Genomic DNA, 24,851 nt, shown 5'->3' with positions numbered 1-24,851 from the left:
ATCGAATTCAGCATTTAAGACTGAATATAGAATCCTGTCCCACAACAGCCGTGCCAGACCCAGGGAGCAAACAACTATGAACTTCATCAATCTGTGAAAAGACATGTCATTTCTGCTCAAATATTGTCTGTCCCTGTTATTCCTGCATTTGTACTCACTGATCATACAACACGTCTGAATATCAACAGTTTAAAAGGTTTTGAAGTAAACAGGTTGTGGACGGGAGGATCTTTAAACCATGTTATTGCTTCTTCAAAAACAAACTCTAAACACTAGTTTCAGTCCGTTACATCAACAAACCCGTGCAGTTCACCGTACCCAGCAATCCCCAACTGACCGGTGCGACTGTTGTGTGCACATACATTGGGTTTGGGAGAACTACGTTAAGACCACATCCATAGAAGCTCAAACAAGTTGCCTTTCTTCACATCTCAGAATACTGGGTCAATATTGATCAAGTGGGGCCGAAGCATCCCATCCCTTCCCTGGTACATGGTCTTGGAGGTCTCAGGCTGTACTCTGAGCCCCTCTATTCATGGGATGGGCCTGGAAAATATAATGACAGAAACCTACAGGACACACTCTCGATCACTCGCACCATTTAGACGTTTGATAGCAGTTTCGACAAAGCCGCGTCTAACCAGTCAAAGATTTCAGTCCAGCATTTATTCGGAGCCAATTTGAAATACTTCAGCACGTTCTGAGCTTCACTGCTTGTATTTACACTAAACGGGTCCTGCCAACAGTAACAGCTCAGTGGCCAATGAGCAGAAGAGAGAGGTTCATTAAAAACCCAAATAGAGCCGTTACATAACCTGCAGTTCTCTTGGTGCCACAAACACACTCCTCCTTCATCCCAACTTCGCCCCCCCCCCCCCTCCCACTGATCGCTGAAAGTTTAGAACAACACTCCGATCCAACATGTTACTTATGGAGTAAAACTGCCTTGAGCACTGGAGGGTGACGTGATGCACAAACAGGGCAGAGAGTGCGGGCAATAAAGATTAGGATTTAGGCTGCGTCTTGTCCTCAAATGGGACATATCCACTGTGGTAACAAGTGTCTGTAGTTTTTTATTGAATTAGTGCCTTCTCATATTCCTTCTGGCTATGATAGGAATGTCCAGGAAACAAAGTCACACCTCATGGTAAATTCAGAAGCATTGACAGTGCCCTCTACCGTCTGATACGGCACATGACAGCAAACATCAAACACGACAAAAATAGAATCATGGATGTCCACAGAACATTGTGTTTATTAAAGGCCAGTCACGCTTTTTGACATTAATATTATTGGCACATTGGCAAACATAAGAAACTAGAATAATATAGAACTGTGAATGAAAAAGCTCTTTTCACACAAACACTATAATATAAACTCACTGCACAAAATACACATGTAGTCAGAAATGTATTGGGGAGAAGTCACAGTGGAAGTGGCTGTGGATCTCCCGAGGACTGTCATACTCTATCTTGACACAAGAGGGCATAGGAGAGCTTTGTGTAGAGGCAGGGCTGACCTGAGCAGGCAGCAGGGGACCAGCTTTGGTTGGAGTGGTCTCTGCTCTGAGCCTGGGAGGCCTGAACGAGGACACAGGGGGCAGAACAGTGCTGCTGGATTGAGTCTGTGTGTGTGAGGAGCGCTGCTCTCCTCTGGTGAAGAACACAGAGGGAACAGGAACAGCGCTGCTGGAGGGAGCCAGCTGGAGGTCCCGCGGAGCATTTAGACTGCTGGGGTACGACGGGGGGCACTGGGGCCGTTGTTGCAATGAGGGCTGGCTGAAAATATTCCCCCAGGGGTACGACTGATAGGCAGTGATCCCACCTGTAAGAGCACACAGACTTAACAAAGCCTGACAGAGACTTATTGTTGTCATCATGTGTATGTGCTTGTACGAATAAAACTAGACTTCTGAGATGCAACAGAAATAATGGTGCCATAACAGAGCATTTTAACAGTAATCATTCATCTAATCTATTGGTCCTTGAACTCACCGTGAGGGCCAGTGGACTGGAGCAGCACTTGTCCTGTGCTCTGGGGCTGGAAGAAGGCAGGGCCTCCAGTGGAGTAGGTCACCACACCTGTGGCGCCGCCGCCTGGGCCAAAGGTCAGGTAGGATGTGGGGTTGGAATCTGGAGGATTGGGTGTGAGGTAAGGGGAGGGGGTGAGGTAAGGGGAGGGGGTGAGGTAGGACACACGGGGCAAAGGAGCCTGAGGCTGAGAGTTGGGATAAGACGACTGCAGCTGGTACAGGAAGTTGTTCTGCTGCGCTGAGGTCAGGAACTCAAGCTTCTCCCCAAAATCAAACAGAGAGCTACAAGAGGAGAAAAGACAGATTAACCACCATTAACTTTGACAGTTGAATGTAGATTTATGATTTAATAATAAAGCATTTTACAATTAGTGAAAACAATTTACGACAACAGCAGTCTGCTACTATTATAACGAATCTATGACCAACAGCACTCAATGTAGACTCAGAGTCAGTTGCCAAGTAGGCCATATAAAATATTTCAGCATTAAGTAATTACTGGTCTCCACAGGTCTGTGCATGCTCTGAATGCTAAAACTAACTCTCCCTACAAGGCCTGTCTGAGCAGTCATCATGAGTATTTTGCAGTACTCCACACGTCCCTGCTGTCTCTCTCCTGTCAGAGCTTGTTCTCCTCGTCCCTGTCCACATAATCTGCTTGTATTCCAGTCACAGTCCCCTGTGAGTGGGCCTGACCTGGTGTCAGCCTGCAGAGGCTGAGTGTCGTGATGTGCCAGGGAGGCGCCTGCCTCTAGAGCATCCAGAAACAGAGGTGGAGTGTGGGTCAGCGTGTTAAGGAGCTGAGGGTTTGGGTTGGGCGGGTTGTAGGCTGTAGTGAACCGAGGCAGGCTGGCCCGGCGTATTGGAGGGGGGCTGTGCAGTGGGCGTGGGTGGTCTTCCGTTAAAGCCCCCTGAGATGAAAGTTGTTGCTGGTCTCCAGCTCTGACTCTGGACTGACCTGCAGATTAACACAGATAAAAGATTAAAGGGTGGTTCAGTCTTTCAAAGGATTTATACTGTGTCATTATGTGAGGTATTATATCCGTTAAGCATCCCTTATATTTAGAAACTGGCAACAGTGCTGCCCGGTGGTTGAGTGGTTAAGGCACAGCACACGCATGCCGGGTTCCAAGAGCAGCTGGCCGCAGTGTCGCGAGTTTGAATCCCGACTCTGACAATTTACTGCATGTATTTACAGCTGTTTGATTGGTGATCACAGATGCGTGTGGTGGACAGGTATGAATACTTATTTACAAATGCTCCGCATCCTTCAAAACACATTGTTTTACCTGGACTGGTTGAGACGTTGCTGAACAAAGGAGGGAAAGTTGGCGCTGTGCGTGCAATCTGAGGCAGATTTGTGGCACAATGACCAGAAAAAGATGGTGGTCTGCAGAGAGGGAGGAACATGGGTAAGACCAGGTCAGCCTTGTAAACTGTTTCACAGAGGGAGGACTGACCTTTTGAGGGGCAAACTGGGCAAAGCAGGGTTCCTTTGGGCGTGAGTGGGGCTGCTGCGAGACCCAGCGCAGCTCGCCTTCTGTTCAGTCTTTGCTTCGTTTGAACGCTCCACTTTTCTCCACTTTGCTCTGCGGTTCTGAAACCAAACCTGGACAAAATAACAAAAGGAGAAAAAGGGCTAAATTCGTGATAAAACAGATGAAAGAGGAAAGAGAGCATTGTTGAAAAGCCATCCATCCATCCATCTTCTGCCGCTTTATCTGGGGCCGGGTTGCGGGGGCAGCAGTCTGAGCAGGGACTCCCAGACTTCCTCCTCCCCAGACACTTCCTCCAACTCCTCCGGGGGGGTCCCGAGGCGTTCCCAGGCCAGCCGAGAGACAGTCTCTCCAGCGTGTCCTGGGTCTTCCTTGGGGCCTCTTCCCGGTGGGACATGCCTGAAACACCTCCCGAGGGAGGCGCCCAGGAGGCATCCGGAAAAGATGCCCGAGCCACCTCAGCTGGCTCCTCTCGACGTGGAGGAGCAGCGGCTCTACTCCGAGCTCCCCCCGTGTGGCCGAGCTCCTCACCCTATCTCTAAGGGAGCGCCCAGCCAAACGGCGGAGGAAACTCATTTCGACCGCTTGTATCCGCGATCTTGTTCTTTCGGTCACTACCCAAAGCTCATGACCATAGGTGAGGGTAGGAACGTAGACCGACCGGTAAATAGAGAGCTTTGCCTTTCGGCTCAGCTCCCTCTTCACCACAACCGTCCGATGCGGCGACTGCATCACTGCAGCCGCTGCACCGATCCGCCTGTCGATCTCACGCTCCATCCTTCCCTCACTCGTGAACAAGACCCCGAGATACTTGAACTCCTCCACTTGGGGCAAGGACACCCCACCCACCTGGAGAGGGCAAGCCACCTTTTTCCATGGCCTCGGATTTGGAGGTGCTGATTCTCATCCCAGCCGCTTCACACTCGGCTGCAAACCGTCCCAGTGCATGTTGCAGGTCTGGGTTTGATGGAGCCATCAGGACAACATCGTCTGCAAACAGCAGAGATGGAATCCTGTGATCCCCAAACCGGACACCCTCCGACTGACTGCACCTAGAAATTCTGTCCATAAAAACTATGAACAGAACCGGTGACAAAGGGCAGCCCTGGCGGAGTCCAACATGCACAGGGAACAGGTCTGACTTACTGCCGGCAATACGAACACAGCTCCTGCTCCGGTCATACAGGGACCGGACAGCCCTGAGCAAAGGGCCCCGCACCCCCCAAAGGACACCCCGAGATCCACAAAGCACATGTGGACTGATTGGGCAAACTCCCATGAACCCTCGAGCACCCGATGGAGGGTATAGAGCTGGTCCAGTGTTCCACGACTGGGACGAAAACCACTCTGCTCCTCCTGAATCCGAGGTTCGACTATCGGTCGGATTCTCCTCTCCACTACCTTGGAATAGACCTTACCGGGGAGGCTGAGGAGCGTGATCCCTCTGTAGTTGGAACACACCCTCCGGTCCCCCTTCTAAAACAGAGTGACCACCACCCCGGTCAGCCAGTCCAGAGGCACGGTCCCCGACCGCCACGCGATGTTGCAGAGACGTGTCAGCCAAGACAGTCCTACAACATCCAGATACTTTAGGTACTCAGGGCGGATCTCATCCACCCCCGGAGCCCTGCCACCGAGGAGTTTGTGAACAACCTCAGTGACTTCAGCTTGGGTGATGGGCGAGCCAGCCCCTGAGTCCCCGGTCTCTGCTTCCTCTTCGGAAGACGTGACTGAGGAATTAAGGAGGTCCTCAAAGTATTCCTTCCACCTTCCGACGACATCCCCAGTCGAGGTCAGCAGGCCTCCACCCGCAACGTAAACGGTGTTGTTGAGACACTGCTTCCCCCTCCTGAGGCGCCGGACGGTTTGCCAGAATTTCTTTGGTGCCGACCGATAGTCCTCCTCCATGGCCTCCCCGAACTCCTCCCAGGCCCGGGATTTTGCCTCTGCGACAGCACGAGCCGCGGCTCGCTTGGCCTGCCGATACCCGTCGATGACCTCCGGAAAATTATTGAAAAGCACTTGATAAAATCATGTACAGATAAACTAATTTCAAATGTGTCCTTGGTACATCAACATTTGTATTGAGTTGAAATGTTTCTAATTGGAATCATTTGCCATTGTTTTTTTTTTCCTTTCTTAATTCTGGTTGTTTTTATTATAAACGTTTGTCCTTACTGTGAGCAGACGGCCTCTCCACAAACCTGACCTGTACTCGATTTGAAATGTTGTTCCTTTGGCAAAACTATTCCACAGTATGGCATAAAACCTGCATGTAGAATGTTCTGAAGTATGGTTTTAACTTTCCTTTTCCATGCAATGTGCCACCTCCAAAAAGTTAGTAATGTTGATGCTTTTTCTTCTGTATCTACCTCTGTATCTACCTGCGTTGCATCAATGAAATTTCCCCATGTGGGACAATAAAGGAATATCTTATCTTATCTTTAAATAATTGTTATCCTTATCCTTTATGACTAGATAGAATAGAATAATAGAAGATAATAGAATATAGAAGATAATAGAATAATAGAAGATGTATGTCACTTACCATTATTCTCTGTGGTGTGACTCCAACGGAAGCAGCAATGGTTTTCCTCTTCTCTGCGTCAGGATAGTGGTCGTCCAGAAACAGGGACTCCAAGTGCTCCAACTGCTCTGAAGTGATGCAAACATACAAGCGGAATCAAGCTGAATGCACATTCTAAGAGAAGTCTTACACCTACAGCTCCTCAAAAATCCACTTTTAACTAAAAAAATCCACAGTTTAACAACAAAAAATCCAGTCAGCTTAAAACAACTTGGACTTCCATGGATATGCATCTGAAGGATGTTTTTTAATTCCCAGAACCGACACCGATTTTCTCAAAAGTGCTTTTATTTACAGAGCAATGAAAGAGTGGAATTTGTTGCCTCCATCTGAACTTTTTAATTCATATTATCTATAAATGAAATATTCTTAACCTCTTATTACTTGTTTATGGCTTTCTTATGGTGAAAATGTATACTTGCAGTCTGTAATGTGTATGCATTGGAAATATTTCTATTATGTTTGTCGTCGGGATCACATGCAATGGTATTTATGTATTTATTTGTCTATGGGAGTTTTTATTTATTTATAGGAGATCTTCTACTGAAAGTGTTTATCAGACTTCCTATAAGTGATCTGTTCTTCTGTATCTACCTCTGTATCTACCTGCGTTGCACCAATGAAATTTCCCCATGTGGGACAATAAAGGATTATCTTATCTTATCTTAATAATAATTGTAATATATTTATTCTGTTATTTTTTAAGAAGGATCCCAGGAAGAGTAGCTGCTGTCAAGGGATAGGGATCCTAATAATAAACTAAACTCTTACCTGTATTATAGAGAGTGCGAGTTTTCTTCCTTGGAGCTGGCGGCAGGAGGAGGTTGTCCACGTTTTCTAATCCTGGCATGTCTGGATAGCTGAGGGAACGCCCGCGGTCCCTCGTGCTGTATCGTATTGAGCGTCTTGTTGAATAGACTTGAGTTACCTCCATCTGTCATGAGTTTATAAATGTACAAATAACAATCATTTAAAAGCAGGTGACTAATATGAGCATGTGTGTTTGTAGTCTGACCTGAAGAGGCTGGTGGTTTGTCTGTGGCACAATGTGTAGAAAGGGGTTATGGGCTCGTGTGGTGCTCTGGGGGGCAGGAGGTGAAGGCTTGATTGGGACTGGAGGCTGTGAGTACAGCAGAGGCATTGGGACGGGGGGGTAGTAAACCCCTGATCCTCCACAGCCCAGGTAGATGGGATCTGCCAACTCACTGCTGTCCATCAGTCCAACCATGGACTCTAATGAGAGGTCCACTGGGCTTTTCTCAAGTTCCTGATCTGTCCTTTTGGTCATCCCTTTGAGATGAACAACTTTGCAACTTCTTTTACATTTTGACTGCTCATTTTGCTTTTTGCCCCGCCTCTTTCTGCCTCTTTTCTGCTCATCTTTGGTTTGTTTATCCTCCATTTTTTCAATGGTAGACTCATTGTTAACAACGTCTTTGTCCGCTCCACCTGCAGAGCTAACCACCTCAGCTGCCTTTGACACAGGCTCGGATTCAGCTTGGTCTTCACTTTTTTCTACTTGTTCATTGTTCTCAGTTTGTTTTCTGCTTTCTGTCTGATTAAAGAGCTGCTCTCCTTTATCCTCCTCCTTCCGGTCACTGTCCACACGTGGGTTGTTCCTCGTTCCCAAATCTTCCTGTTCCTCACACAAAAGACTTGAGCAATCTGCAACAAGGAAAGTCTTGCATGTAATATGTAAAATATATATATATATATATATATATATATATATATATATATATATATATATATATATATATTTATTTATTTTAATCAATGTTGTCAGGCCTAATGTTTGGCCATTAAGTCCCTGCATGGCAAATGTATAAGCATAGGTAAGGGCTACTATGAGAGTTTATTAGGTGTATAATTAAAACTTCGGTGTTTGGTGGGGCGTGATGTAGCATACATTTATGTGACAATTAGCCATAATTTATCTCTGCTTAGTAAAAAGCTGCCAACATGCTAATTACTTTGAACAAAGGCCTATAGGCCGCACAGACATGGGCTGGTGATGCCATTAGCTGCACATTTCATGAGTCATTGGACGACCTGAAGGCGGAGTATTTTACCTGATAAAGCCCGCTCTCTTAATCAGTGTCCCAGCTGTGCAGCCCACACCTGACTCCTAATTAACGCGGCCGCTAGCTGCTGCTAAACTAGCCTGTTCCTGTCTGCAAACGACAGTATTAATGACTAACTTTCAATTTCAAAGTTGTTTTAGGGACTTTTGAGTGAGGGTGGGACGGCTGGAGGTCAACGTTGTGCAGGTCTGTTTGCGCCTATTTAACTTTTATCACACGACTCAGACCTCCACGTCGCAATGTTGCAATAAAACAATGACTTTGTACCCAGAAGGTCTTACCAAAATGCCCAGACACGCCACCGTCTTCGTCCATTTCCACTTGGCCTCAGTCAAAACCAATAAAGTTGTCCTGGCAATAATCAATTAGGTGGCGCAGGTCGAGAGGCGGACCGCTCCCGGACAAAAGGCTAATGGGCTTGATTGATTGATTGATTACCTGAGTCAGCGCGTGACCGAGAATTATCGCGTGAAGGCTTCAGCCAATCAGGGGGCGCCTCAGGTCCCGCGAGGGTCAGGGAAACTCAAGCGCGTTTAAATCTGAAGTGACATTTATGAGCGTTTAGGCCTGTTCTGGTGTGAATACTGTCTCTGTGTGTAAGAATATAGAGTCAAAGGGTGAGCACCTGTCCCGCTTTAGCTTGTCCTGAGCTGCACAGCCGTTTAAGCCCCGGTGCCTCGACCCACTTAGTTACATAATGCCCCACCTTTTCATTGGTGGTGCCACATGAAGGGTGTACAATAGTGAATTTTACATAGAAAAACAGGATTACATAGATTATTGCGTGACAAACATGGTCTTGACTTGCTGGCGTGCAATATGATGGTATCTGTCACTTTCTAAATTAGGGTGACCAGATTTTCACCTGTAAAACTGGGACACACCTGGGTTGGAATGGAATGTGATAATAAAAGAGTAAAAAACGCAGGTAATTAAGTACATTTGTGTGCACTGGGATCATTCACACCTCTTTCACGGCTCGCTTGTGAGTCAGTGTGTAATAGAAATACTGTTTTTTTTTTAACTTTACTGTTCTTTACTGTTCCCAGGTCTCAAAGTGGTCAAAACTGGGACATGTCTTGAATAAAACTGGGACAAATCAGTGGTTTTGGATACATCTGACAGAACACGGGACACAGGGCTCAAAACTGGGACTGTCCTGGGTAAATGGGGATGTGTTTTTAGGGATGAACTTTGAAAATCATACAGGTTTAATAGCAGAAGTCTATAAGCCTCAGTTTATTACTACAGTCCCACTACATTGCCCACATTGTCCAACTTTTACCACTACTTGAGGTGGTCACCCAGTAAGAGTAAAAAAACAAACAATTAAAACAAGTATTAGACACAACAAATCTTAACCAATCACAGTTCGCTGTTGGATGAGCTTTGTCAGTCGTTTCTGAAAACATGAACATGAACATTAGAGCTGAGCTGTTAACAAAAGACTCACTCACAACACGGTTTCCCTATTGGAACATTTTAAGTACATTTTGATACATTGTTTGCTAGTTCACAAAATGTATATTGTTTTCTAATAATTTTATTTGAGGGGTACAATGACTTGCATCTTCTTCTGTCTGTTCCATCAGGAGTTATGGCATATGGGGCTTTTCCCAGTGTCTTTGGGTCGTAGGACCTTGCACATGTTCCAGGAGTAAAACAGCTCTGAGCTCTGGGTTTGATCTGTACAATGAAGTGGCTGGACAGAAGGATCTGCAGATTCCCATTCAAGGTGAACAGCATTTATTTAACCAGGAATGTCCAACTGAGATGTAGTATCTGTTGGGTGGGGCCTATTGGTTAGGTGCGCATTTAACATTTTACATGTTGGTTGAAGAAAAAAATATAAAAATATAAAATGTAGTCAATTAAAACCACTTTGAATTTCCTAAGAATTTTAGCTGAAGTGGGACTCATTTTACCTGCTCCAAAATAATTGCATTTTATTTTCTGAATTGCATCCCAAAATACAGGTAACTGTCATTAGTACCTAAACTAACATGATTTAATTCCAAACATTTCTTAAAATGATTGTCCAAGGTAAATTACCAAAAAGCGGCTCAATTTACGACTTCACCCTACTCCAAATACAAATACAAAAGTGGCATTGAACCATGTGGGCTTTCTTCTATTTTCCAGTGCCAAATAGCCAGTCTGTTGTGAAAATGCCAGGTGTGACTAGTGTCCTTGGCGAACAGTTGCAGTTGTTCTTGTTGCTCCCAGCAGATGGGGTACTGAGTGACCACACAGCCCCCTCAGTCAGCATCTGTCTCCCCCTCTGCAGCTATAATGCTTTTACCATCTTACCCCTCCCAACTGAAAGAAGGCTCACAAATCACAAATCCTGCCTGGGCCATGTGTGAGCCAAATCAGCCGCGTCCTGCAACATGAAGCAGTTGTGTTCAATCCTAAAGCAGTATCCACACCTCCTAAACAAATGACCTTGTTCTCTAACAGTTTGATAGCAGTGATGTAAACAGGGAGTCTTGTGCGCACTTCATATTCTCACAAATCTCAGTGGATAGTTGGTCTAATCATTCCTGATATAAGTATAGAAACAACTCCTCCCTCCTTTTCTCTCAGGGCCTTCAGAGGTCTGTCAGTGTAAATAGCCTGGATCATATACAATAGCTGTGTCAGTGTATTAATGTTGAGATGCACAGGGTTGGGGCTAATGTCAGTGGGTCAGTGATGGTATGTAGGCCAAGCTAATGTCGGTGTGGATAACGCCAAGGCGAGACTTTGCGCCCGTCTGAGAGGTATTTCAAATGTGTTACTGAAGTGTATTTTTTCCCTATGAGCAGAGGTTACTTTATCATCAGCCTGCACCTTTTAGGGCCACGTTCAGAAGGTGGAAAATCCCTAATGTAAGCTGACAAGTATCTAGGAGGCAATGAACAGCTCTAAAAAGGATGGCAATCTAAGTTTTTACAAGAGAAATGTTGTATTGAAGATCAGTAGGGTCAATGTCAAGCCGATAGAGCTGCCTGTATTGGACAAGAACTTTGATACCATTGTCTTTAATCACCACGTTAGACACAGTTCATTCCCCTCTCAACAGTTTTAATCACATGTTGCAAAATCAACAACCAAAATGTTATAGACCAAATAAACTTGACCTTGCCTCCTCATTCCTCAAATCTTAATATTTAAAACTGAAATGTAGAGTATATTCTTCATATGGATATGTCTTTAGGATGACTGCTACTGTTGTAGCTCCTGCTCCTGTAGCCATCATTTTACTGGATCTTTGTGTTTCCTGTCAAAAATATGATTGGTTCTTCAAAGTAATGTGAAGAGAAGCCGAGGCCTTGGAATTATTTGCTGTTAAACAGATTTGAATAAATGCAAAAACGAGATTTTCCAATTGAGGTTTTTATTTGAACAGAGTGGCAGATTAGTGACATGTCGGTGGCTTTGAGGATCTGCCCCTCTTCGCTCACTCAGCCAATGACAGAAACTCAGCCTTAAAAAAATGCAAATGTATAAAAACAGGAATGGGAACAGCAAACAGTAGTGCCGCCAATAAGGCTCGACACAAAACATACACACAAACTCACACATGCATAGCTACACACAGTCCATTCTCCCGCACTCATACTCCTGTCTTATTTGGCTACGCAGGCTTAAAGATGAGTACAAACATACATTGACTTTAGAAAAGACAGTACATGTCAAGATCATTCCTGCCCTGTGAAAAAGTGGCGTCTGTGTGTCCATCCCGCAGCAGAGACGAACAGACCGAGACAGACAGTGAAGACACAGTCAGTGTGAGAGCGGCCGGCCCACATTCAGCAGTGAGCAGAGCAAACACGCGTCAACGACAGGCGAGTCAGTGTACACAAGAGTCTGCTGTGAAATATCAAGGTGAAGCTCTCACACACACACAGCAGTGGCAGAGGCGTGTTACTGCTCAGTGGAGGAGTGAGGGAGCTGCTGGACAGAGGTGGCCGCACTCTCCACCACAGTACATTCGAACTTTGACCCCACCCCTGGTTTGTTTTGGAGTTCACAAAATGCACACTGACATCCACACACACAACCAGACTAGTATAGTTTAGACTCCCATGCATTTTGATCTACAGTACTGAGTATAATAGAAGCTACTAGCCCAGTCATACTGGTGTGGTTATTGTTACAATCTCTTAGATAAAGCACAACTCCCAACATTTCAAAACCGAGCCCCAGATTCCCTGTTCCCTCCCCACAAGAGCCCACAGCAGAGAAAGTGACCCCAGAGGTTCAAACTCAAGGTCTTTAAACTAGTCATAACTTTATGGGCCAAAGTTATGATGTGATTGCTGTACAGCGGACCATGGATGAGAGCTCTTGAAAGTCACTTGCTGCATAGAGTTTTGCCCCACACACGTTCAATTGGGCCCCTCCCTTTCCTGAACAGAGCCATTGGCAGAAGATGATGAAGGTGAGGCATGCAGAGTGGGAGGAGTCAGAGCTGTGATGACAGATGCGCAGTTGTGCTTTTTACACAAACAGACCAAACGTTAAACCAACAGTAAACTAACTACAATACCAATGACATACTGAAACCACCTGATCTCTATCGCTTCACCAGTGAAAACGTCACAATGAAGGTTTGAAACGTGTCTGAATGCAGAGCAGTTACATGTCTGTTGTGTAGCAGTGTGTGGTGTGCGAGAGCACAGCTCTGTGATGGCGAATAAGATGAATAAAACTCTGAATGGTCATGCAGATGATTAGTGATGCCAGAGAGGATATGCTGTTATTTACATATAAACCTTTTTAAACTGCTAAATACACATCCTCCAGTTTACTTATTATTATCACGGTATTATTCATTTTATTACTCACGATTCAGCTCAGACACTGATATATTATTGATTATTATTACTATCTTTAACTAGTCTTTAAACAGCTAAGAGGAGCAGACAGGTCGCCAGCTTTCTGTAACATACAGTGTTTCCACGGTAGCTCCTCGACACGGAGAAGCACGCTGCGTCTGAGCAGTATTTTCTGGTTGGCCGAGCACAAAGCGAGAGGTCGGAGCCACCTTCGAGCTGACACCAGTGAGTGCGTGCGTGGGTGTGTGCGCGTGTGGCTTAATGTGGCTGCATGGATGTGAGTATGCATGTGTTTGAGCACCAGAGACGGAAGGCACAAAGAGACCTTTCCTCTAACCTTTGACCCCGGGCTATGTGCGGCCAACCAGACGCTCCGTGTGTTTGGGGTGAGGGGCTGCGCTGAGACCACTGCCACCTCTTTGTACCCTTTGTGTCTGCGCTCCCTTGACCCCTTTTATTTGTTCATTCGCTCCATAAAAACAGAAGAGGAACTTTTTGTGCTGGAAACACAGGTTAAGAGCTTGTGTTTTGTTTTGTCCTTTTTGTACAAAATAATCATATCATTACATACAGAACAAGTATCTGTCGAATATTAATAACAACATTTACTTTAAAAACATCTGGTGTGTATGTGGGATTTTTTCAGAATATATTTTGACTTTTTGTTCTTTTTTTGTCCTCTTTTGTGTTTTCATTGAAAAGAAAGTCCCAAGTCCGGAGAGAGAAAGGCGCTCACAAGTGTGTGGATGGTGATGACAGGACGCAGCAGGAGGAGGACAGGGCGCAGAGTTTCCGTCTCTAAATCTCTCTGGGTCCATCCGTGTGTGGGTGTCCCTCTGGCCTCTAGGGGAGCGAGCATTATGCATAAAACTCCTCCTGCTTGTCTGGTTTCTGGTAGGTCACTGTAGCCTGTTTGGGTTCCTCCAGTGTGTAGCTGCCCTCGTCCTTCTTCTTCATCCTGTAGACCAGCAGCATCACCAGGAAGGCAGCAAAGAGTGCCCCCACCACGCCCCCAACAATCACAGCTGCAGGAAAGAGGAAAAGACAGCAAATTACATTAATGTTGCATGTATCGTAGCCAGACCATTTGCCGTTTGAATTTGACCTTTGAATACTGCAGTTATTTCCTCAATGTTGATACAGTGTGTATTGCAGCGACAGATAAATAAATGAAAATAACAGGCATATGGCTGGATTGGCAGAACAGTGAAGCCTAGATTAATTCAACTGTAGTTACGCAACTGGTTTGGCCATTATTATGCTAAATTACACTTCAATTACACTACAATCAACCACACACAGATTTGCATCAATTTGCACCAAACGACCACAAAACTGCTAGTCTAGGGTTGCAACTAACAATTATTTTGCGCATCAATTATCAGAATAGTTGCTAGATTAATTGATAATTGCAAAAGGTCAGTGAATTTATTTTTATTTTAATTATATTTGACCCAGATAAAGCTTAAGTGATGCAGCTTGAGGACATCTTGTTGGAGTATATTTACAGACAAAATACGCTTTCCACTAAAAACTTAAATTGTATACGTTTGCTGTGTCATTTGGATGTAAGGCTTGCCCTGTCTTAGTCATAACACCTTTTCTCTCAGCTCATGGCATGTTTTGGAGTTTGGAAACAGCAAAGATAATGATTATTCAGTTACTAAATTAGTTAACGATTATTTCAATAACTGAGTAGATGCTATTAATCAATTAGTACGTTTCAGCCCTAATGTAGTCATTATGTGTTAAAGGAACGTAATAAATTAGCATGTCATATTCTGCAAGGAAAAATCATAAGTGATTTGCACAGGTGAACGAGCAAGAAACCATAGTAAACTGCAAAAGCGCAAAAAGTCTTTCTTCCCATTCTTTGTGTTAAAATGACCAAGTCACATTACAGGGCAACTGAACTTCACTGTGCAATCAGTGAGTAAGAGCCCACCACAAATAACTTCTAAATAAATCTACCAGTACATCTATCACACGCACACTCTAGTCTAAACTCTGTTGCCTCCTGCTCTTTACCGATGACCAGGAAATCAGCGAAAACCACAGCCAGCAGTCCTCCAATCAGAACAGCTGAAGGAGAGACAGAGAGCCAGTCAGGTCAGCCCCTTCACTTTCCTCTACAGCTCTTTGGTACAAGGAGGCAGACCACTTGAAAGGGGATTGGATTAGGCCAGAGGGAGAATGGTGAGAAAAAGCAGGAGGAGAAAGCGCAGGGGAGGGCTGGTTGGATAATGCAGCGCGAGGATTGCTGGTTCTCAGTGGGTCAAAAAGCTCTCAGCAGCACATTCGCTTACGGTACGATAAATGTGCCCTTTGTGGATGCAAGGCAACACAAGTTCATCTAAGACGCACGTGTAAAGCAAGGGAAAGTATACAAGAGGCAACGGGGTGAAATAATCTGTGGATCTAAGAGGTGAGTCTGGGGTGCTTCACTTGACAAAGAGCATTAATCAAGCTCACACATACAGAAACGGGAGGATAATACAGCAAAATAGGACTGCTAAATGCGCTAGAATTGGCCTTTACCTATCAAAACCTCTTTTCTCTCCAGGATATTCTTCTGTGGTAACTGGGCTGCAGAGCTTCCCCCATCTAGAGTGTTGCCAGTCAGATCTGGCTCCACCGGCAGTCCTCGTCCCAGATCATTGCGGTTCTCTTCACGGATCTCGAAATCTCCACTTGGACCAGCGACACCCACATCGTTGTTGCTCTCCTGGAAAAAAAGACCACATTTAAGCCCATTACAGGAAATTTACATTTAGTGTAATCAGATTTGTTCCAAAGAATGGCGACGTTGATAATTATCGAAACCAAAGCGGGAGTTTCCCAGGCATATGTTCTCTAACAGAGCCGTAAAAACAACTGTGCTGCAACTCAGGGAAACTTGTATATTGTCCAACACATATACAAACTTCACAAATATGGCAGGCACGAGTGGAAACAAACCTAAACGCATCATGAAAGTGGTTCAAAAGTAAGGAAAATGCGAAGAGCTGTCATTTTGTTATTATTGTACAATACTGGCCACATTTTATGATTGGGCCAATACTGTGAAAAAAATGACATAAAACCCTTTCGACCAAACGGAATGGTCCCGAAGGGAAGTCCTATTTGAGGTGACTACACACCACAATTGCTCATGAACACATCCTGCTGCACAAAGCAATAAAACAACGGCATTTATTTCCATCTGTCATTGAGCTCTTTGGCTTTTTTTTCCCCGGTAAATGTATTACTTTTGTGGTTTTATGGACATAGGTCTGGGATTTTTTTTCAACAAGATTCTGTGCAGTTACAAAATACGACCAAGGAAAAAAAATGAAAGCAGTAAAAGGACAAAACCATTGAACCAGATTATTCGTTTGGCACATTCTGTACTAATGTGACAAAAAGGCCACTGGGCCATTTACCACTTGGTCTGGATCCAAACCTGTACACTTACACAATAGTGACATAAAGCAGGAGTTCTTTGTGTTACATGTCATATAAAGAGTTGTGGTGTCGCACTATCCAGTAAAAAATGATAAAAATGTGAATGTCTACAGGGTTTTGGTTTCGTCTTTTACTGTGGTCATAAAAACGATGTGATATACACGAAGCCTGTCCACAAAATGACAGTTCATCCAGAAAACTCCCAGGAACTCTTTGGAGCACGATATCCCTGGCTCAGCTCCCGGTCCGGCTGTCCTCTATGGCATGTCATTGGATTTTTACCTTGTTTATTGTCAATTCTCTGCTGCCTGAGAGGCCAGTGTTCAAATTATGGCCAGAGCCATTTTGCTCCATGTCACCCCTTCTGTCTGGCTATGGTTTCCTGTTATTAAAGGCCAAGAAATCAAAACAACAGGCAAAGATATATTTGGACATTTAGTTATGATTTTGTCACTTATCTGTTGTTCAGAAAATGGGATGGAGATTATTTATAAAGATTGTTTAAGAGACAGCATAACATGGTCTAAATATTAAATACTGACATTTTTACGGGTATGTGAGCTATCTTTAAAAAAAATTGATCAGATTTAAGAAATCTCAATGATGGACCAAAGAACACCTAATCTGCATGTTCCATCGTCCATGAGGATTACTCATTTACCTTTTGTATCATTGATTGTTACCCGGATGTTTGTTAGACTACTTATTGGCTCATTGTGAAAAACTGCATCACTGCAGATAAGGTGTGATTGGTCGGTACTGATTACACTGACGCAAGACTGAGATGATCTTTTTACATAGACATATGACTGGTGTCTGGTTAAGCCACTAGGGATCAGTAAAGGAACAAGTGATTTTTTTAAAATGTTCTTGCAGATCCATCTACAGTCCTTGTCTGGATCCAGCGTGGGCCTGTAATACCAGTTTGGAGAGGTCTATAATCTATTGCCGTGGCGTGCGGTCAGGGCAAACAAGGCAATCAGTGATTGGCCAATAAAATCTAAAATTGTGTGTCACAACTATATATGAATTGTTCTAAAATATATCCAAATAAGCCGGTTGTCCCCTCACTTCTGGTGCTGAAGCTTGGCTGAACTTATGGTATCTTTTAGTGGTCTCTACAGGCCGCTGTGCAATACTGCGCGGGAAGCATGATTCTGATGTTGCCACCGCGGCTCAGTCTGTCCGTGTTCAGAGGCCCGTTCATGCTCCGCTCTCCAACATGAGCTTTTAGAACCACAGCAGACAACAGCTTCTTTTACAGGTCTGCAAATGCACCTCCTTGAGGGCCGCACAATCAGTAAAATACAATACATTTAATAAGATTGGGCCCTGGGTTACTTCGTACAGATAAAGTACAAAGGCTTCGAGGTCAGAAAGGTTAAGAGATCCTGATCTATTGTACCTTCATGTACTTTTGTCACCTGTTTTGTCTCACCTGTGTTGTGGTGGGCTGCTGTGTTCTCGTTGTGGGTGAAGCCTGGGTGTTTCCTGTAGTCATGGGAACTCTGGGTCTGAAGGAGACTCTGGTCTTGACTGTGGTGGTGGGTGCAGTGGTGGTTGAGGCTGTGGTGGTGGGCTCTGGTGTGGTCGCAGATGTCGTGGCCAGGTCGTCTGTGGTGAATTCCGCGTCGAACCCTGCGAACGGCGATGTGGGCTCTGGAGACAGGTAAACGTCATCGCTCTCCTCATCATCATCTGTAGTGCTCGGGTCCTCCGCTCCAGCAGAGGGCGCGGGGGTCTCGGCAGTGCTTGTGGCCACGTTAGTGGTCACAACGGGCGCAATTGTGGTCTGGGCGGCGGCCCGGATGCGCTCCAGCTCTCGTTCTTTTTCTCTCTCCCTCTGCCTTTCCAACTCTCTCTCCTTCTCTCTCTCCTTCTCTCGCTCCAGCTCACGGACACGCTCTCGCTCGCGTTCTCTCTCGCGTTCCCGTTCGGCTTGGCGTTCCAGCTCCCTCTGTCGCTCCCTCTCCTTCTCCACCTCACGCTCCTTCTCCAGATCATAGAATATGCCGCTCTCCCCGTCAGCCTCCGTCGTGGGTTGTATCGTGGTATTTATGGTGGGGTCTGGGTTTGGACTGGGCTCTGCTGCAGGGGAGGCGGAGGGGGCGGGGCTCGTTGCCTGCGTGGTGGACAGGATGAGGGCCTCCTCTGTGGTGAAGGACACGCTCACTGAGGTCGGCCGCACACGGATCTCAGGAACTACAACAGAGATATGACTTTATTAAATCAAATTCAAGCCAAAATATCACCGTTTTCACATTTATTTCATGCAACCCTTTAAACTTTAACAGGCATTTAAACTGCCCCATTCATAATCATAATCATAATTATTATAATATTCAAATAAAAACAACACATTTAAAGTACTGCTTTTACAATATGCTCTGTGGGAGTAAAATCAAGATGTACTCACAAGAATCATAAGTTCTGTTTAGCTGTGCATTTGACCTAAATTATTCTATCTGCACTCTTCTCCTTTAAAGTTAATGTAATGATGAGGATTTGTTTTTACTTGTTAGTATCTTTAAATGACCTTGTGTAGGAATTATGCTCTACAAATGAACTTGCCTCGTCTTGCCATCTAATCTTATGGGACATAATGTTCCATCATTATCTCAATGACACTAAACATCTGAAATCAAGTTAAAGAATGTCTGTAAATAAACACTTATCAAAAGTATTTGTGACCTTCATATTAACTATGTCGCAGTTTTACACTTAAAACCAGCTCATTAAACAACAGATTAGCTCGCTCAATAAACGGTCACACTTAGGCAGATCTTAAACAGACTAAATTGAAAGTGGAAAATCTTTGCGTTTACTGATTTTCTGTCTCTTGAAAAGGTTAAAAACAGGAGTGTGAAAGAGGAGCAACCGAAGCATTCCTGAGGAGAAGAGAAGCAGATGCCGGCAAGCAATTCCTTTTTTTTTTCTTAATCTTGTAATACTATTATACCACCTTTCATTTCATTATAGCGGTAAAGCTCTGCGAGTTGAAAGAGGAACAAATTAAATTTACAGGCACAAATACAGAAGGTCTGACAGAGAAGCTGGAAAGGATATAGAAAACATATGGAGTCCAAGAACACAATCTTTCGTTGAAGCAAATCAGACTTCACAAAATGCCAAGCAACGGAAACAGGATGTATCACAAAATGCACATCGGTGTGGGTTCAAAACCAGTCTCTCTCTCAGATTTGGGGCCCTGTAGCACAGTGTGAGATAAAGCATTTGCCAAGCTGCTGTTCATCCACAGGGGGTGCCTCTGCTGCTGCCGCACTCGCCTGATCTGAATTGTAATTTATTTTCAGCTATCTTGTTGGCTGAACTCGGGGCAGCCCTCAATGAGTCATGCTTAGTAAAGAAATAAGCAGAAGAGCTAGTCTGCCGTTATATCTGAAAAATCAACCTGGATTAAACTTTATTTGCGTGAAGTCACTAATTTGAACATAGACTGAAAGCAAAATATAGGTGTCCACAACTGTTGGCATGCTTGTGACAGGCTAATCTGCCGTGAACCATAATCTGATTAAAGTAAATAAGATCTGGGGGAGACCAGAGCATTGGCTGTAGAGGCGTGTCTGCGTTTAAAGGTGTTTTCCATAAATCCGTATCAAAACCTGTCTGTCAAGCCAGCTGGGAGTTAGCATTGTGCGGCGTGTGAGCTGCATCTATGAATAGTGTATTCACGAGTCAAGGGCAGCCGGGACGAGGGGTCAGAGGTCGTCTGATTGAGACCTAGCAGCTGTCAGGTTTAAAAGAATAAGAGCATGTGGTGGCGTGCTGCTCGTAAATACTAATGGCCAGTAAGAAAATTGGAAGGAGATTGAAGTGTAAATTTGTCAATAAAACAGAACAAAATCTGGTTTTGGAACAGATTTTTTTTTATTTCACGGCAAAAGTGTCCAAAACATGCCTCAATAAAAATAACTTCCTTTAATAAATGGACCTTAGATACTAACCAATATATTTGTTGCTTTGAAATAAAATGAAAGTAATATGCTGACTTTTACATTGTACATGGTATTGCAAACAGACTTACAGCCGGAGCCGGAGCCCGAGTAGAGGTCTTCATCATCGTAGAAGTCGTCTCTTGTTGACCCCTCGTCGTCACTGGGGGCCCAAGTCTGCGCCTGCGGGAGAAGCAGGAAGTACAGGCGACAGATTAGAGGCTTGATTGGGGATGACTGAGGCGATTGTGGTTTCATTTGAAAGAGAGCCCACATTGGTGGACTGCACACACAGCTGTCTGATGCATCCCCAAGGCAGACACAGGAACATCTGTCTCTCAATCGACCTTACAGCATAGCAAATGAAGAGGATTTATGAGAAAGCCTTTACATGTCAAGGACCTGCATAGAGCCAGCTAAGGATAACATCCACACAGTAAATTATAACAAAAAAATCAAATTGAGAGTTTTATGCCAAGCACTGCTATGACTGTGTGATGTGATGTGAACTGCATGTTTTGATGGCAAGATTCTGTTCAAAGTTCACATTTTAAACATGTCCAGGAGCATCGACATTTTATAGAAGACTGAAATGTGAACTGCTAAACTAATGCAAGAACCCCATGCATTTCCAACATGTTCATAGAGGTCTTGAAGAGGTCTTCATTTTCTGTTGTTGCCGTCCTTTGATCCAATTGTGATATTCAATTTAAAAGGCCTACTCCAGCTCAAATATGTGTATACTTTTTCCTTTTTAAGTACAGCATTGAACTGTATGAGCTAATGTCCAGTAGATAAATACCCCTCAGTATCTTTTATCCTTTTCACTATTGCTCACAGAAAAATCTTAAGCCGTTTAGTGCACATTTCTGCTTCTCATTATAACTATCAAACAGGTCACTTAACAACTTGCCCGCTTCTCATTTTCCTGCCTTAATCCCAGCCGCTAACATGTAAGCCCCTGTCTGCCTGTGCAGGAGCAGCAGTGGCCCGCTGACCTCTCCCAGGGTCAGGTAAAGCAGATTAGTGCTGAGCGTTACCAGTTTGAACCTCAGGCTTTGGGCGCTTTGAAGCTGATCCCTCCACTCTTCATTCATCTGCTTTTACTCTTGACCTACATCAGAGTCCGAAGAAGAAACAATCCTAGCATTTTGCGGGATTTCTCTCCCGCAAGGTCAGATAACGGAGTTTAAATGTTTGCACTAGAAAGTTTTGTGCACAATAAATATGCTTGCAAGCTGTCTGATAGCTCAAGACAAGATACAATCCTATGATTAAAATATAACAACAAATTGCAGAAATCAATTCCAAGCAAAGGTTGAAAAAAAATAAAAGGGTTTCAGGGAGGAAATCTGATGTAAAATCTATATGACAAAATTTGAATGAGTCCAAGGATGAATATTTGGAGTGAGGACTGGACTGGATTAAAGAAATGTCAAATATTGTAGAGCCTAAATCCATATACTAAGCTGTGGCAATTAATTGTTAGGGAAAGTTCTTTCGTAAAACCAAGGTCGCATTGATTTTGGCATTCGAATTTACACACCATGTTTAAAAAGCTACTGCTAAATATGCACAATTCCATGATTGATGTTTGCAGCAAGCACAATTGGTTTGTTGAGCTAAACCCAGCTGATGTTGATGCAGAGTTAATGGGGGTGAAACTATGTACTTGGGTAATGAGTTATAGTGCTGTCTTTGGCAAGCTAAATACTGACAAACTAACAATTTAGACAAAGCATAAAAAGATCAATTGATTCTTCCCCTGCGTGTATTGGCAACATTTTACAAGTGTCCCATTAATTTAGGAGAGATCATTTACTGCCTGTATTTACTGTAATCCATCTCTGTCAGGACTTCAGTGTGCACAGACGCCAAAGCAACACCCAAAAAGGGCAGGGATTTGATCCAGGTAATAGTAGAACAGTCAGTACAAGCTGCAAATGTAACTGAGGCGGTCAATCGATTAAGTAAATTGTTGGTGGAGTAAAGGCGTGTCATGCCGGTTGATCGATTAGTCAATTAAAGGGGACAGTGATGTGAAAACAGGCAAAAACTCCCCAAACCTTCCAGTATCTCTATGATCTGACCATCGATCTGACCCAAACTGCACTCACAAGACCAGGACCGCACGGGAATTCATGTAAAAACAATATTTTTATATGAAAAAGGAAACAGTGTAGGCTACATGTAAAAGGCAGATTCATTCTTCAGCTAACTCACGCCATACTCTCTCCATTCTACATGTTCCAAAGTAAAGTAATCAGTCTCAGACTGATACCATCGACCAGTTAATCGGCTGAAGGCCGTCAGCCTTCAAATGTTACCAAACAACTTTATCTCCACAGTCATCTTAAACCTGTGTGAGGCCTAGCTGCATCTTCACAAGCTTGTACCATGCAGATTGTGCTCGCACACACAGAGCAAACAGTGAGTTCCTCCCTGGCTCCAGACAGTGGAAACCTGATGCCTTTAAAAGCCAATAAAAGCATAATGGAATCTAAGCGCAAGCATCTCAGTCCATCACATCTTGGCGTGAGGCGAAGAGTTGAAATGCTATATGTACCTCCTGAAATGAAATTGACTAGAAGTTGTTGAGCACATGCGGACGATATGGGTCAATGTGGAACACTGAGTGTGTGTGAAGAGACAACAGCTTTACAATGGAGGCCGTTGCCATGGGAAACCTTTGCCTCTCACACACAAATTCTTTACTAGTCTTAAAATTAGGGGCTTCCAAAAAAAAAAAGGAAAAAAAAGGATAAAAGGCATGAGCATGACTAGCGAATAGCTCTGTATGTAAAGGAGTTATGTAACGAAAAATAAACAACGGCATCAAAACAGTTGCCCCCGGTGGACACCCTTTTTATTTTTTTACAAATCCTTTGCTCCCTTGTCCCAAACAAGCCCCATCTCCACACACTGCCAGTCTTTCACAGCACATTTCTTTTCATCTCCAACTCGCTCTTCTTCACTCCCCCAGTTTTTCTTATCTCCATGCTAGCCCCATTTAATTTGCTCCCAATAACACGTAGTTAAATACACACCCTTTCCCCTCAGGACGACTCCACGGAACACCGCAGGGCCCCCCAAATCCCCCAACAGACTTCAGCACAGTGCCCGGACAATCCCACACAGACTATTTTCAGCTCGTTAGCCGTGCAGCTTGGCTAAATGTATATGATCTATGTTGGTCCTAGCCTAAACGGGAACATACAATCAGCCTATGGGTCCCGACATGTTACATTTACGAGATGGTCTTCTGAGTGTGAAGTAGCTGCACGGCCGCCAGCCGTGCGTCACTGTATCTAATTACACAGTGCGCGTGGATATCGCTGGGCATAATCACAAGCTTTGTTTGCGGTGTAGAGAAACTGCCCCTGCAGCTTGATTCGTTCTTTTAAAATATCACATGAAAACTTAACCGAAGAGAACCGATCAGGGCCAGCGTTTTGTTGCAGCTGCCATTAAAGTCTTCATTCAGCACACGCCGCATAGTTAACCAACCACAGACATGAGTCGAACCTGAAGCCAATATCATCTTCAAAATTCTCTCCATTTCGCTCCACAACAGCGTTTTATTCTCGTTGGTTTGTAAAAGAAAACGGCAATCAAGCAGCGACATGCTAATACAAATGCAGAAGTTTTGGGACATTCTGTAAAGTTCAGCTCTAATTGGACAGGCTGGGTTTTGCTCTGTTTAAATTCAGATTTTCTTCAATTCAGTGGGCAGGGCTTACTCAGAGTAGGATAATATCAGAGTTCCCAGACTTGATTAACAGATTGAGAATGACTGATGGGAGTCGAAACGTTCAGATGACAACAATCAAATATTTTTCTACAATGAAGACTCCTGGACATTTTAGTTTGTGTACCTTATATTTTCTGAGGTGATACTTTGACAGTCACTTATCAACCACTGGCCACAACAGTATCGCATTTTCTGTGGTGAAATCAGAGATGCCATGAAACTGGGCAGAGTACAATATGAAGCACAAATGAGGGGCTCGTAGGGCTCATGTTGTGACAAAGGCAGCAGGTGTGTCCTCAAAGGGCGGTTGTAACGTGAAATGACTCAGGTGGAAACGTGATCTGGAGATGACATAAGGCTCTCCACATACGTCTGGTCCTATGCACTCCTTTATTTGTGCCAGGGATCACTTTACAGCCACTGAAGACAGATTTAAACCAAGGGCCACGGATGCTGGACCGTGACATTAAAAGCAAGGGTAAAGGCAATTTTGGGGAGTGGGAAAGAGCCACAATAAACGCACGCTATAATTAAAGTATGTTAGTACATATTGTATTGTATGTCATTCGCAATGCATTAGAGCTGTTGTCCTTTAGTCAATACCAAGATTATTATTAGTCTACCGGTAATTATAAGTGTATTTATATGGTTCACAGCAGAGCAAATGATTTTATTCTTCTT

At 44.2% G+C, this 24,851-nt stretch overlaps 3 protein-coding genes across 3 annotated transcripts in view; 1 reads left to right on the top strand and 2 right to left on the bottom strand.

Annotated features, from left to right (window-relative positions):
• Positions 1-24,851, top strand: part of gpr3 (G protein-coupled receptor 3) — a 116,473-nt gene that overhangs the window by 61,042 nt on the left and 30,580 nt on the right. The gene's annotated exons all lie outside the window — the stretch shown is intronic.
• nobox (NOBOX oogenesis homeobox) lies at positions 1,256-8,670 on the bottom strand. The gene is made up of 9 exons (XM_072447520.1): positions 8,481-8,670; positions 7,131-7,780; positions 6,887-7,049; positions 6,077-6,183; positions 3,493-3,641; positions 3,322-3,422; positions 2,729-2,990; positions 1,995-2,314; positions 1,256-1,824 (listed from the first exon to the last, which is right to left on the bottom strand). Exons 1-9 carry the CDS (start codon positions 8,512-8,514, stop codon positions 1,403-1,405), a joined length of 2,208 nt encoding a protein of 735 aa, XP_072303621.1. The 5' UTR covers positions 8,515-8,670; the 3' UTR covers positions 1,256-1,402.
• sdc3 (syndecan 3) overlaps positions 11,566-24,851 on the bottom strand; it is a 39,597-nt gene continuing 26,311 nt past the window's right edge. The window contains exons 2-5 of the mRNA XM_072447519.1: positions 20,512-20,602; positions 17,905-18,668; positions 15,561-15,747; positions 11,566-14,047 (exon numbers count right to left, since the gene is read on the bottom strand). Coding sequence (XP_072303620.1) covers positions 13,881-14,047; positions 15,561-15,747; positions 17,905-18,668; positions 20,512-20,602 — 1,209 coding nt within the window. The 3' untranslated portion in view covers positions 11,566-13,880. The remainder of the gene's footprint in view (positions 14,048-15,560; positions 15,748-17,904; positions 18,669-20,511; positions 20,603-24,851) is intronic.

This window comes from Eucyclogobius newberryi, unplaced genomic scaffold (genome assembly GCF_026437365.1).
Source record: "Eucyclogobius newberryi isolate DKJ021-1_F unplaced genomic scaffold, fEucNew1.0.hap1 SCAF_16, whole genome shotgun sequence".
Lineage (NCBI taxonomy): Eukaryota > Metazoa > Chordata > Actinopteri > Gobiiformes > Gobiidae > Eucyclogobius > Eucyclogobius newberryi.
The sequence above is the reverse complement of the archived record's forward strand: the minus strand, read 5'-3'. Positions and strand labels throughout refer to the sequence as shown.

Bases quoted from the DNA above. Each gene is read 5' to 3' on its own strand.
- nobox (XM_072447520.1), bottom strand. From the start codon at position 8,514: ATGGACGAAGACGGTGGCGTGTCTGGGCATTTTG. The intron at 7,050-7,130 runs GTCAGACTACAA...AACTCATGACAG, and splicing joins CAAACCACCAGCCTCTTCAG to ATGGAGGTAACTCAAGTCTA. The intron at 6,184-6,886 runs GTAAGAGTTTAG...GCATCACTTCAG, and splicing joins TCGCACTCTCTATAATACAG to AGCAGTTGGAGCACTTGGAG.